Below are 14,607 nucleotides of genomic sequence, written 5' to 3' on the forward strand. Positions count from 1 at the left end.
ATTTAGGTCTTTAATCCATTTTGAGTTTATTTTTGTGTATGGTGTTAGGGAGTGTTCTAGTTTCATTCTTTTACATGTAGCTGTCCAGTTTTCCCAGCACCACTTACTGAAAAGGCTGTCTTTTCTCTATTGTATATTCTTGCGTCCTTTATCAAAAGTAAGTTGACCATATGTGTGTGGGTTTATCTCTGGGCTTTCTATCTTGTTCCATTGATCTATATTTCTGTTTTTGTGCCAGTACCATACTGTATTGATTACTGTAGCTTTGTAGTGTAGTCTGAAATCCAGGAGACTGATTCCTCCAGCTCCATTTTTCTTTTTCAAGATTGCTTTGGCTATTTGGGGTCTTTTGTGTTTCCATACAAATTGTGAAATTTTTTGTTCTAGTTCTGTGAAAAATGCCATCGGTAGTTTGATAGGGATTGTAATGAATCTATAGATTGCTTTGGGTAGTACAGTCATTTTCACAATGTTGATTCTTCCAAGAACATGGTATAACTCTCCACCTGTTTGTATCATCTTTAATTTCTTTCATCAATGTCTTATAGTTTTCTGCATACAGGTCTTTTGTCTCCCTAGGTAGGTTCATTCCTAGGTATTTTATTTTTTTTGTTGCAATGGTAAATGGGAGTGTTTCCTTATTTTCTCTTGCATATTTTTTATCATTAGTGTATAGGAATGCAAGAGAATTCTGTGCGTTAATTTTGTATCCAGCTACTTTACCAAATTCATTGATTAGCTGTAGTAGTTTTCTGGTAGCATCTTTAGGATTCTCTATGTATAGTACCATGTCATCTACAAACAGTGACAGTTTTACTTCTCCTTTTCTGATTTGGATTCCTTTTATTTCTTTTTCTTATCTGATTGCTGTGGCTAAAACTTCAAAAACTATGTTGAATAATAGCGGCAGAGTGGGCAACCTTGTCTTGTTCCTGATCTTAGCAGAAATGGTTTCCGTTTTTCACCACTGAGAACGACGTTGGCTGTGGGTTTGTCATATATGGCCTTTATTAGGTGAGGTAAGTTCCCTCTATGCCCACTTTCTGGAGGATTTTATTTTAAATATGTGTTGAATTTTGTCAAAAGCTATTTCTGCATCAATTGAGATGATCATGTGATTTTTCTCCTTCAATTTGTTAATATGGTGTATCACATTGATTGATTTGCATATACTGAAGAATCTTTGCATTCCTGGGATAAACCCCACTTGATCATGGTGTATGATCCTTTTAATGTGCTGTTGGATTCTGTTTGCTAGTATTTTGTTGAGGATTTTTGCATCTATGTTCCTCAGTGTTATTGGCCTGTAGCTTTCTTTCTTTGCGACATCTTTGTCTGGTTTTGGTATCAGGGTGATGGTGGCCTCGTAGAATGAGTTTGGGAGTGTTCCTCCCTCTGCTATACTTTGGAAGAGTTTGAGAAGGATAGGTGTTAGCTGTTCTCTAAATGTTTGATAGAATTCGCCTGTGAAGTCAACTGGTCCCAGGCTTTTGTTTGTTGGAAGATTTTTAATCACAGTCTCAAATTCAGTGCTTGTGATTGGTCTGTTTATATTTTCTATTTCTTCCTGGTTCAGTCTCGGAAGGTTGTGCTTTTCTAAGAATTTGTCCATTTCTTCCAGGTTGTCCATGTTATTGGCATAGAGTTGCTTGTAGTAGTCTCTTAGCATGCTTTGTATTTCTGTGGTGTCTGTTGTAACTTCTCCTTTTTCATTTCTAAGTTTATTGATTTGAGTCCTTTCCCTCTTTTTCTTGATGAGTCTGGCTAACAGTTTATTAATATTGTTTATCTTCTCAAAGAATCAGCTTTTAGTTTTATTGATCTTTGCTATTGTTTCCTTCATTTCTTTTTCATTTCTTTCTGATCTGATCTTTATGATTTCTTTCCTTCTGCTAACGTTGGGTTTTTTTTGTCTTCTTTCTCTAATTGCTTTAGGTGTAAGGTTAGGTTGTTTATTTGAGATGTTTCTTGTTTCTTGAGGTAGGATTGTACTGCTATAAATTTCCCTCTTAGAATGCTTTTGCTGAATCCCATAGGTTTGGTGTCGTCCTATATTCATTGTCATTTGTTTCTAGGTATTTTTTGATTTCTTCAGTGATCTCTTGGTTATTAAGTAGTGTATTGTTTAGCCTCCATGTGTTTGTATTTTTTACAGATTTTTTCCTGTAATTGATATCTAGTCTCAGAGCATTGTGGTTGGAAAAGATACTTGATACGATTTCAATTTTCTTAATTTTACCAAGGCATTATTTGTGACCCATGATATGATCTATCCTAGAGAATGTTCCATGAGCACTTCAGATGAAAGTGTATTCTCATTTTTGGATGGAATGTTCTATAAATATGAATTAAGTCCATGTTGTTTTACATATCATTTAAAGTTTGTGTTTCCTTATTTATTTTCATTTTGGATGATCTGTCCATTGGTGAAAGTGGGGTGTTGAAGTCCCCTACTATTATTGTGTTACTGTCGATTTCCCCTTTTATGGCTGTTAACATTTGCCTTATGTATTGAGGTTCTCCTATGTTGGGTGCATAAATATTTACAATTGTTATATCTTCTTCATGGATTGATCCCTTGATCACTATGTAGTGTCCTTCTTTGTCTCTTATAACATTCTTTATTTTAAAGTCTATTTTGTTGGATATGAGAATTGTTACTCCAGCTTTCTTTTGATTTCCATTTGTATGGAATATCTTTTTCCATCCTCTCACTTTTAGTCTGTAATGTGTCCCTAAGTCTGACGTGGGTCTCTTGTAGACAGCATATATACAGGTCTTTTTTTGGTATCCATTCAGCCAGTCTACGTCTTTTGGTTGGAGCATTTAATCCATTTACATTTAAGGTAATTATCGGTATGTATATTCCTATTACCATTTTCTTAATTGCTTTGGGTTTGTTATTGTAGGTCTTTTCCTTGTCTTGTGTTTCCTGCCTAGAGAAGTTCCTTTAGCATTTGTTGTAAAGCTGGTTTGGTGGTGCTGAATTCTCTTAGCTTTTGCTTGTCTGTAAAGGTTTTAATTTCTCCGTCGAATCTGAATGAGATCCTTGCTGGGTAGAGTAATTTTGGTTGTAGGTTTTTCTCTTTCTTCATTTTAAATATGTCCTGCCACACCCTTCTGGCTTGCAGGGTTTCTGCTGAGAACTCAGCTGTTAACCTTATGAGGATTCCCTTGTATGTTATTTGTTGCTTTTCCCTTGGTGCTTTTAATATTTTTTCTTTGTATTTTTTTTTTTTGTGTGTGTGGTATGCAGGCCTCTCACTATTGTGGCCTCTCCCATTGTGGAGCACAGGCTCTGGACACACAGGCTCAGCAGCCATGGCTCACAGGCCCAGCCTCTCCGCGGCATGTGGGATCCTCCCGGACCGGGGCATGAACCCGTGTCCCCTGCATCGGCAGGCGGACTCTCAACCACTGCACCACCAGGGCAGCCCCTAATTTTTGATAGTTTGATTAATATGTGTCTTTGTGTGTTTCTCCTTGGATTTATCTTGTATGGGATTCTTTGTGCTTCCTGGACTTGACTGACCATTTCCTTTCTCACTTTAGGGAAGTTTTCAACTATAATCTCTCCAAATATTTTTTCAGTCCCTTTCTTCTTCTCTTATTCTTCTGGGACCCCTATAATTCGAACGTTGGTGTGTTTAGTGTTGTCCCAGCGGTCTCTGAGTCTGTCCTCAATTTTTTTTTAAACATCTTTATTGGAGTATAATTGCTTTACAATGGTGTGTTCATTTCTGCTTTATAACAAAGTGAATCAGTTACGCATATACATATGTCCCCATATCTCTTCCCTCTTGCGTCTCTCTCCCTCCCATCCTCCCTATTGTCCTCAGTTCTTTTCATTATGTTTTCTTTATTCTGCTCTGTGGTAGTTATTTCCAGTATTTTGTCTTCCAGGTTACTTATCTGTTCTTCTGCCTCACTTATTCTGTTATTAATTCCTTCTAGAGAATTTTTAATTTCACTTATTGTGTTGTTCATCATTGTTTGTTTGCTATTTAGTTCTTCTAGGTCCTTGTTAAACCCTTCTTGTATTTTCTCCATTCTATTTCCAAGATTTTCGATCATCTTTACTATCATTACTCTGAATTCTTTTTCAGGTAGACTGCCTATTTCCTCTTCATTTGTTTGGTCTGGTGGGTTTTTATCTTGCTCCTTCATCTGCTGTGTATTTGTCTGTCTTCTTATTTTGCTTAACTTACTGCATTTGGGGTCTCCTTTTCGCAGGCTGCAGGTTTGTAGTTCCCACTGTCTTTGTTGTCTGCCCCCAGTGGGTAAGGTTGTCTCAGTGGGTTGTGTAGGCTTCCTGGTGGAGGGGACTGGTGCCTGTGTTCTGGTAGATGAGGTTGGATCTTGTCTTTCTGGTTGGCAGGACCACATCCGGTGGTGTGTTTTGGGGTGTCTGTGAACTTATTATGATTTTAGGCAGCCTCTCTGCTAATGGGTGGGGTTTTGTTCCTGCCTTGCTAGTTGTTTGGCATGGGGTGTCCAGCACTGCAGGTTGCTGGTCACTGAGTGGAGCTGAGTCTTATCGCTGAGATGGAGATCTCTGGGAGAGCTTTTGCCATTTGATATTACATGGAGCCGGGAGGTCTCTTGTGGACCAATGTCCTGAACTCAGCTCTCCCACCTCAGAGACTCAGGCCTGACACCCGGCTGGAGCACCAAGACCCTGTCAGCCACATGGCTCAGAAGAAAAGGGAGAAGAAAAAGAAAGAAAAAATAAAATAAAATAACGTTATTAAAATTAAAAAATTGTTAAATATAAAAAAGTAATTAAAAAAAGAAAGAAAGAAGAGAGCAACCAAACTAATAAAAAATCCACCAATGAAAGTAAGCGCTAAAAAGTATACTAAAAAGAAAAAAAACAAAAAAATAACAGACCGACAGAACCCTAGGACAAATGGTAAAAGCAAAGCTATACAGACAAAATCACACAAAGAAACATATACATACAACCTCACAAAAAGAGAAAAAGCAAAATAATATATATATTTTAAAAAAAGGGAAGAGAGCAACAAAATCAATAAACAAATTTACCAATGATAATAAGCTCTAAATACTAAACTAAGATAAACATACAACCAGAAACAAATTAGATGCAGAAAGCAAACCCCAAGTCTACAGTTGTTCACCGCCTCAATTTTGGGATGATTCGTTGTCTATTCAGGTATTCCACAGATCCAGGGTACATCAAGTTGATTGTGGAGATTTAATCCACTGCTCCTGAGGCTGGCTGCTGGGGGAGATTTCCCTTTGTCTTCTTTGTTTCCACAGCTCCGGGATTCAGCTTTGGATCTGGCCCCACCTATGCATGTAGGTCTCCTCAGGGTGTCTGTTCTTCACTCACACAGGATGGGGTTAAGTAGCAGCTGATTAGGGGGCTCTGGCTCATTCAGGCTGGGGGTATGGAGGGGTACAGAATGTGGTGCAAGCCTGTGTTGGCAGAGGCTGGTGTGACGTTGCAACAGCCTGAGGTGCGCCATGTGTTCTCCTAGGGAAGTTGTCCCTGGATCACAGGACCCTGGCAGTGGTGGGCTGCACAGGCTCCCCGGAGGGGCGGTGTGGATAGTGACCTGTGCTTGCACATAGGCTTCTTGGCGGCTGTATCAGCAGCCTTAGCATTTCATGCCCGTCTCTGGTGTCCATGCTGATAGCTGCGGCTCACGCCCATCTCTGGAGCTTGTTTAGGCGGTGCGCTGAATCCCCTCTCCTCGCACACCCTGAAACAATGGTCTCTTTCCTCTTGGGCAGTTCCAGACTTTTTCCACAGACTCCCTCCCGGCTAGCTGTGGCGCACTAACCCCCTTCAGGCTGTGTTCACGCAGCCAACCCCAGTCCTCTCCCTGGGATCTGACCTCCAAGGCCCGAGCCTCAGCTCCCAGACCCCGCCCTCCCTGGCAGGTGAGCAGACAAGCCTCTCAGGCTGCTGAGTGCTGGTTGGCACTGATCCTCTGTGCAGGAATCCCTCCGCTTTGCCCTCTGCACCCGTGTTGCTGTGCTCTCCTCCATGGCTCCAAAGCTTCCCCCCTGCCCACCCGCCGTCTCTGCCAGTGAAGGGGATTCCTAATGTGTGGAAACATTTCCTCCTTCACAGCACCCTCCCAGAGGTGCAGGTCCCGTTCCTATTCTTTTGTCTCTGTGTTTTCTTTTTTCTTTCGCCCTACCCAGGTATGCGGGGAGTTTCTTGCCTTTTGGGAAGTCTGAGGTCTTCTGCCAGCACTCAGTAGGTGTTTTTTAGGAGTTGTTCCATATGTAGATGTATTTTTGATGTATTTGTGGGGAGAAAGGTGATCTCCATGTCTTACTCCTCTGCCATCTTGAGGGTCCCCCTGACATACATATATATATATTTATTTATTTATTTTTGGCTGCGTTGGGTCTTCGTTGCTGCGTGTGGGCTTTCTCTAGTTGTGGCAAGTGCGGGCTACTCTTCGTTGCAGTGTGCGGGCTTCTCATTGCAGTGGCTTCTCTTGTTGCGGAGCACGGGCTCTAGGCACATGGGCTCAGTAGTTGTGGCTCATGGACTCTAGAGCGCAAGCTCAGTAGTTGTGGCACACGGGCTTAGTTGCTCCGCGGCATGTGAGATCTTCCCGGACCAGGGCTTGAAGCCATGTCCCCTGCATTGGCAGGTGGATTCTTAACCACTGCGCCACCAGGGAAGCCCCCCCAGACATATATTTTTAAGATTAAAAAAAACATACTATCAAATGAGAGTCTTCCTTAAAGATAAAAATCTGTGTGACCCAGATGCACTGAATGCTGAGGCCAAGCAATGAAAAACCCATAGTCTCAACACACCATTTTTCCTGACCTCTTACTTTGGAGGGTGTTATGGATTGAAATGTGTCCCCCAAAACTCATATGTTGAAGTTTTAACCCCCAGTACCTCAGAATGTAACTTTATTTAGAAATAGGGTCAATGGAGATGTAATTAGTTAAGATGAGTCAGATTGGAGTAGGGTGGTAATAAAGAGAGGAAATTTGGACACAGAGACTGACATGCATACTGGGAGACATGCACACATGTCATGTGAAGATTAGATTTATGCTTCCACAAGTCACGGAGTTACCAGAAACCAGGAGAGAGGCCTGGAACAGATCCTTCCCAAGCACCTTCAGAGGAAGCATGGTCCTGCTGACACCCTGATTTTGGACTTCTAGCTTCTAGAATTGTGAGGCAATAAATCTCTGTTGTCTAATCCACTCATTTTGTGGCATTTTGTCATGGCAGGCCTAGGAAACTAATACAGAAGGCAATACTCTAGGTACTGGGATTGCAAGAAATTACATATTCTTTTGAATATGTAATTTCCTCCAGTATTTCACAGTTCTCTCTGTTATATGCTAGAAAAATCAAGGTGAAAAGCAGCTTTTGAGTTGGATATTATGTTGCTCTCTCTGGTGAGTCCTTCCTATGTGACTTGGTTCTATCCTTCCTGAGAGTTGTAGAGGGTACTGGAATCAAGATCTGAGAATTATGCTTCGCAGCTTTTTCTTAGAACAGCGGGAATTTCTCAGTGTACCCCATTTTCATGGATTTTCCTGCAATTAGAGACACAAGGCTCCTCTGTATTTTTCTGGGGGTAGCTCAGTTTTGGAGGGGTGAGCTCCAGTTTCAATAGGTAAGGAGGATGAAACTGATCTGACAGGATCCGAACTTGTTTCATTTCCTGCCTAAAATGTACCAAGTACAATTTTATTTGCTTGATTACTCAAAGTGGTAGTTGAATTTAGAAAATGATTGCTTTGGTGTGTTAGCACTTACATAGATTGCTTCATTTAATCTTCCCAAGTAACCTATGAGATATAGATCTTACTACTATTAGACAGATGAGGAAATAGACTTACTTATGCAACTTGCTCAAGGACACAGAGTTGCTAAGTGGCAGAGTTGGGGTTGGAATTCACAAAGTTTAACTCCAGAGACTGTAGACTACACTCCCACATAAAGTGCCTCTATCTTGTGTTAGTTACTCTTATTGTTGTAATTTTTAGCGTTTCTTAAAAATCACAATTTCCTTCACCTGTGATTTCCTTCACTTACTTAAAAGTATAATAAAACTATGCCAGGAAGCAGCAGGCTGAGGACATGATGGGGAAATGAAATGAACTTTAACAAGACAGTATATAATTATCCTCTCCTTCCCCCATTAAATTCTCTCCTGCAATCCAATATAACCTTTGTTGTTTGATTCTGGACATCATTCTTTCATTCTTATTTGAACAACATGCCTTTGAGTGTGAATGTTGACTGAAAGAAACCAATGCAGAAAGGCTGCCGCTGATCCAGAAGGCGACAAGTAGCTTTTGAGTTAAATCTTCCATTGTGGCCTCAGAGTGGGCTGTACCTAAGTGACTTAGTTTTCGAATTAGTGAGAATTTAAGTGCAGAGGATGCTGGAGAAGGTGTGATTGATACACTGGTATCCTGCATTCACTCATTGGATGACAACTTATTAGTCCCTATACAGATAGCTTACTGTTTGATTATATTTAATTCCTGAACAATGTTCAAATAAATTGTTGTAAGAAGGAGCAACTAATCCATTTATATGACAAAAAAATAAAATTGTCTCGATAATATCCCAAGTCTCTAGGACATTTTAATTGTGATTTCAATCCACTTGAAGGGGTTGCCTATATTTTTATTTTACTGGACTTTTGTCATACAAAATATTTCCAGCCAGAACTTGAAAAACCTTACTCTGAAAGAGATGCTTTTGTTTTAAAGAATTCCTATATGATGTGACTTGAGACGCAAAGATGTACATATGAAAATTGGCATTGAAAAATGATTCATTGCTAATAGTGGTACTCTAATGTTTTCAAAATTGGTTGGATAATATCCATTGGCGTTTCTTATATTATAAAGAAAAGCAATCTATTGGTTTATATTGAACAGTATATACTCTAAAATTTCATTTGTTTGCAAACATTATTCTCCACTTAAAATGCATTGTGGAAAGAAAATGTGCATTTTTCTATCATGAAAATTGACTCCACTTGAGGATAAGTTAAAAGTGAAAGAATTACCGGCTGTGTTGGACGTTACTGGCCTTGCTATTGCCTCCGATTTGGTTTCACAGAGAAAATCATCGATGGAGGGACTCAGGAGGGGTCTGCTCTCTTGCTGTTCATTCACCAGCTGGGAACAAATGAACACAGGTGTCAAAGGATTTTGTCCAAGTGCAGAATCAGATGAATTAAAATGCAGCCTTGCAACAAAATGAGAATAGCAAGCCTACCAAAAAATAAATCAATCAATAAGGAATAGGGTAGAGGCAAGAAAGGAAACAAAATCAGGGGGTGGGGAATGAGCCTTTCAGCACTGTCATATTTTTGATGCAGCCAACTTCAGTTTTCAAACCTCAAGCTTTTTTTCTCCTCCTAGAACGGTTTTGGAATTATCCTCTAATTTCAGTATGTAGAATATGACACCTATTGAATCACAGTTCCTAAGGGCCAATCTCACTCTTCATCTGGACAAAAAGCTCTCACTGAGACCTGGAACCATGGCTTCAGACCCTGACGTGACACATTCTGTTTAGGACTGGTCAGTCATTGCTATGTAGTAACAGCACTACACACACAGAGATCCGTGTGCATGGATAAATGCTCTTTTTCTCTCTCTCTTAAAAAGCTCAAGTCACCTAAAGGCACACGCCCTTCCTTACATTTCCTTGGAATGCTTTTATAGTGCATAACAAGTATTTTGAGAGAGTAGGAAGTATTGTTAACTGTACAGGTATCCAGTATATATGTTTGTGAAAATCTGTATGTAAAAGAGATTTCTGTCAATTCAATTATATTTCCCCATTGGCTCGTTCTCTAATTTCAGAAATCTTTCAGTTTGATTTTTATTAGTTTTCATTATCAGTGGCAGCCAACTATTTACTTTCAGTTATTCTGCACCTCTTTGAATCCAAACATCCTTAAGTTCTGTTTCTAAGGGTAAGGGGAAAATTACACTTAAGATAACACAAGTGGTTAGTCCCTAAAAGAACTGTCTTAGTTTTTTGGGAGTTTTTATATTGGCCTTTCTTAAAATGGGCACAGTCATCTAGTTTTCTACTTGCTATAGGAAAAAGATGTGCCAAAAAATCTCTAGATTTTAAAATACTTATTTGCAAGGCTGTATTTTAAGAGACACATAAAATAACAAATGAAGTGTTTTGAAGTATTACCAAATCAAAATATTTTCTATGACTCACTTTCACTTCATTATTTCTCTGGCAATGTTAGTGGTATTATAGCTTAGAGCTTATGGACCATGACAAGAGACCTAAATAATGGTAAATATGGGAAGAAAAAATGCAATTCTATTATTGGTGAAGGAGGAATATGGAAGCATTAGTGATTATTCCAGGACTGAAAACCAAGAGGCACCTTTGGTACTTTTACACATTCATGCTATTATCTTAACATGGATAAATCTCAGATCTTCACTGAAGTCTAAGATTTTGAGATAGAGTTGGCAATTTAATTTCACTCATATTAATTTGTACATGTTATCGAGGGTTCTAAGCATTAACAATGCTCATTTTCTTTTAATGTTCAAGTTATAGAGATAGAAAAATTTTCAATTATAAGTTTTAGTGTTACTATGTATAAAGACTCACAGATTTCTCTAAATTATCTGAGGTCTGTTTTGGTTGTAACCTTATTTTTGGGATGCTCCTTTAATCCATGAACAAAACTCTTGAGTTTCTTTGCATTTTGTTTTCTGAATTTGAACATTCTTGGGTATCACCCATCCTATTTATATTGAAATATTTTTTAATGTTGAGGGACTATGAGCTTCTCATGTTTTGGGGATAAAATATATTAGAAGTTTTGTAAATGCCATGGTTTATGCCAGCTCTTCGGAAAATGTGATTAGTTTTCTGGGATCTGTTTTTCATTTATAGGTAGCTCATGTAAAAACTGTGTTTATGCAATTTCTTAAAGACTCATACATTAATGTGTATTTCTTGGGAGAACTTGCCCTTTTAGCCATATATGCTTAGCATATTGAACCCATCTAGTATGATATCACCATGGTGATGTGGTCTTGATGTAGCAACAATGTCTACCTCCAGGCTGTGTCATTCTCACAGCTGTCAAGGGAGAGATGGATTCTGCTGTGCTATAAACATCATGGAAGATGAAGGTCACCATCAAATATGGCACCACACTATACTCATAGAATTTATTGTAACAGGCTTACATTTATTAAGTTGTGCATTCTGACTACTAGGTCTTATTGACCTAGGCTAAAGTGAAAAAGGCACAAAAACTCAATACAACCAATACAACTTCAGCTTTAAAATACGTATGACATATGTGTGATGTCATAACTCTTTTTGTTAGCCATTATTTCTCTGAAGAAGTCTGATGTTATTGATAGATAACTAAGAAAATTTATTCTCTTAGTCCTGGTCTTGAGAAATATCCATTATTATGTAAAAGGTACCTATGATTTATATTCCACAAACGCCCCCTTATACTTTTTCTTTACTTTGGATACAATTAAATTCCTTTGTAAATAAAAGGACTAATAATTTATTTCCAAGTCATAGCTCTGTGAGTAGGTGTGTAGAATAGACCTAGATTACCTATGGTTTTAGAAGACCAGGGTATTAGATTTCTGTAGATATTTTTAATTGCAAACACTGAAAAATTAGTCTAAATTTGATAAAAGAATTCTAGAAAGTAAGACCTTTCCACATAAATATCTAAATGGAAAAACAAAGGACAGCCACAATTAATTGAAAGGCCTATCCTTTTAGGCAAGTCTGCTTTATCAGAGGTAATAGGATTTTTTTTTTTTTGAGTCTCTCTCCTCATTCAAACCAAAGACTTATTTTCTAGGGAAAGCACTTCTAGCACTCAGATTTTCTCAGCATAGGAAGAAAAGAATACCAAAGAGGAGGTTATTCAGAGAGACCCTAGAGAGCCCAAGACTAAGTTGTGGCTTCTCCTCATAAGGTCTTTTCCACACCTACTGTCTTATTTGTGACCACACTTCACCCCTGGACTGGAGTTGTTCCCATAACATGTCTGTCCCATTCCCATAACTGAGCTGTTCCTGTGACTTTCTTCCATAGATACAAATCAAAGAGGAAACTTCACATTACTTTCTGAGTCTGTGCTTTTCAAGCTAGAGCACCGTTTAGCTGTCGGGAAATGCTGAGATTGGAGTGGGGATAGTGGCAGGGCTCAAGGGTGAAGAGGATGAAAGGCCAGATTTCAGATAGCATGGAAAGGTCATTTGGGAACTGAAGGTTTTTGGGTTTTGATTGAGATATGGAAGATGAAATAGGAGATATCATGAAAAAAATCTTTTGTTATTAACTCTGAGGTAAGAGGCTATGTCTTACTCATATTTATATCCTTCACAACTTCTAATAGAATGTTTTCATATAAGAGGGGCTCAATAAATGGCTACCAAATGGGACAGTGACTTTGCAGAAACTGAAGATATAAAAATATCTATCTCAAACAGTCCAATTTTGAACTGTATCTTCAGTCAGATGAATTTAAGAATCATTATTTTAGCCCTACTAAGTCCCATTTTATTTTTACTTGTATAGATAAGAATGGCTTTTCACATGCCTCCCTCCTGATTTTCAAACAAATTTATGGTTTTCCTATGGTGACTTGAGAATAAGCAAACCTTTTAGGTCATGAAGTAATATTGCAAACTGAACTGAATCCCCCAAATAGTTCCCCTAAGCTTTACTCCCAAATTGTATGCCATTTATTCTGTCTTTATTCATTGGTAGGATAGAGCTTATTCACTTCCTTTTAGAATTACTTCCTTCAGTTTGAAAATACTTTATGAACTTACCTCATTTCATCCTTCTGGCACAGAGTACATTGATGTTATAAAAATAATAAAAGGTGAGTCAAAAGGTTTCCAATTTTTTTTTGAATAACTGAGTGGGAGTGATTGCAATTTTGGTCCAATCAGATGATCTTAACTAAGTTAAAATGACCCACTTCATTAGTTGCTAAGGCCTTTATTTCAACTTTACATTTAAACTTTTCCTTTATTATCCTTCTTTGTCCTCTTCTCAATATTTAGATTAGTTCAAAGGCCTTTCTAATGGTGACAGATTCTTATTTCTCTTTCAGGACCCCGTTCTATTGATACATTGTCTGGGAACCTTCTTCAGCTCTAGGCGGCAAGTGCCTTCTTACAACATCTCTGCGTTCCCATGCTTTACCCAATTTTATAACCTTAGTTTCACCTGTTTCCTCCCACTAGACTGTGATCTCTTTGAAGGTAGAGACCTTATCCAATTAATTTTTGTATCTCATAGTGGCAGTTTAATAAATGTTGACTGATTTTATACAGTCCAATTGAATGGTGAATTGTATAAAAGAATGATTGCATGGGCATCCTCAATTTCATACGGGGTTTGATCAACTCATAGAGAGGCCAGTGGTCCTCAGAAATGTTTACTAAATTCCTGGCAAATTTTAAACCACAAATCTAAGTCCATTTTCCCCCACTGTCACATCATTGAAATGCTTGGAAACCTACAGGTATCTAAAGGAACATTTCCAAATGCAAGGTTTCTACCAAGAAGTCAAAAATGCCAAGAATGAATGCCTAACGAGAAACATTGAAATAAAGGCATGGAACTGCCTCATTCCATCTTTGGAAGCAGGACATGGACCAATGCAAGTGGGAAGCCAGTGGTACTTCAAGAAATAACACCACTACTTCACTCAGAGATTTTAAATCAGAGATTCAAATTTGGAGATTCTGAGAGAAAGCCCTTACACAGTCAATGGACATGGAAATGAAAGGAAGCAGCAGAAGTAAGAAGACAGGTGAGAACTCGCATGTAGGAGCTTCTTGTCACTCAGAATTCAAGACTATTGATCCTTTACACCTTCCTTGTAATCACAGGTTGTAAATGAAATATTCAATCAAATGCCTTCAATTTACTTATGACTTAGTCAGACCGGTCAGTTGATGTGGCTAATAGTAGCCACCACAGGACAAAATTGCTTCTTATTTTATATCAATACTGTGTTTAGTGTTGAGCAGAATGCAGACAATATCATCCACCTTTAATGAATTATTGTCTGTTTTAAAACTTTGTCTAAAAATACATTTGCCTTAGTTCAACTTGAATTTACTTAATTTAAATGTTAAAAAATTATTATATGATCTAAGCTGAATATTTAACCAAGATGAAAGGAGAGTATTTTGTTTTTAAATACTGCCTGCTACTTAAGCTCCAGTGCATTAAAGATAGCTTTTTTTGTAACTTAAGTCTAAGTTTATTTATCTTTAAACAATATATTGCTTAGGTGCTTCATTAAAAAATATAGAGCTAAAGTTTGTGATAGCTCATATCACTAAGAATTAACTCCAAACCAAAATACATTTTAGGTGAGAAAACAAGGTCTGTATAGGATAATAACTGATCCTATAATTTTACACTTCAGATTGATGATCTCAATCTATTGTTTTAGTTTAAAGTAAATATTGTTTTTATTTTGAAACATTTTAGTACTTAAAGAATAATTTTAAAAGTTAAAACACTGAAGCGAATAAGCTAAAAAACAGTTGACAAATATCTCGTATTTGTAATGTTGATTA

At 38.1% G+C, this 14,607-nt stretch overlaps 1 protein-coding gene across 9 annotated transcripts in view; it reads right to left on the reverse strand.

Annotated features, from left to right (window-relative positions):
• The window catches only part of PEX5L (peroxisomal biogenesis factor 5 like), a 251,762-nt gene that overhangs the window by 95,438 nt on the left and 141,717 nt on the right, over positions 1-14,607 (reverse strand). For all 9 annotated transcript variants that reach the window (XM_067738136.1, XM_067738133.1, XM_067738134.1 and 6 more), the window contains one exon: positions 9,042-9,153. In XM_067738136.1, coding sequence (XP_067594237.1) covers positions 9,042-9,153 — 112 coding nt within the window. The remainder of the gene's footprint in view (positions 1-9,041; positions 9,154-14,607) is intronic.

Source organism: Pseudorca crassidens, chromosome 5 (genome assembly GCF_039906515.1).
Source record: "Pseudorca crassidens isolate mPseCra1 chromosome 5, mPseCra1.hap1, whole genome shotgun sequence".
NCBI lineage: Eukaryota > Metazoa > Chordata > Mammalia > Artiodactyla > Delphinidae > Pseudorca > Pseudorca crassidens.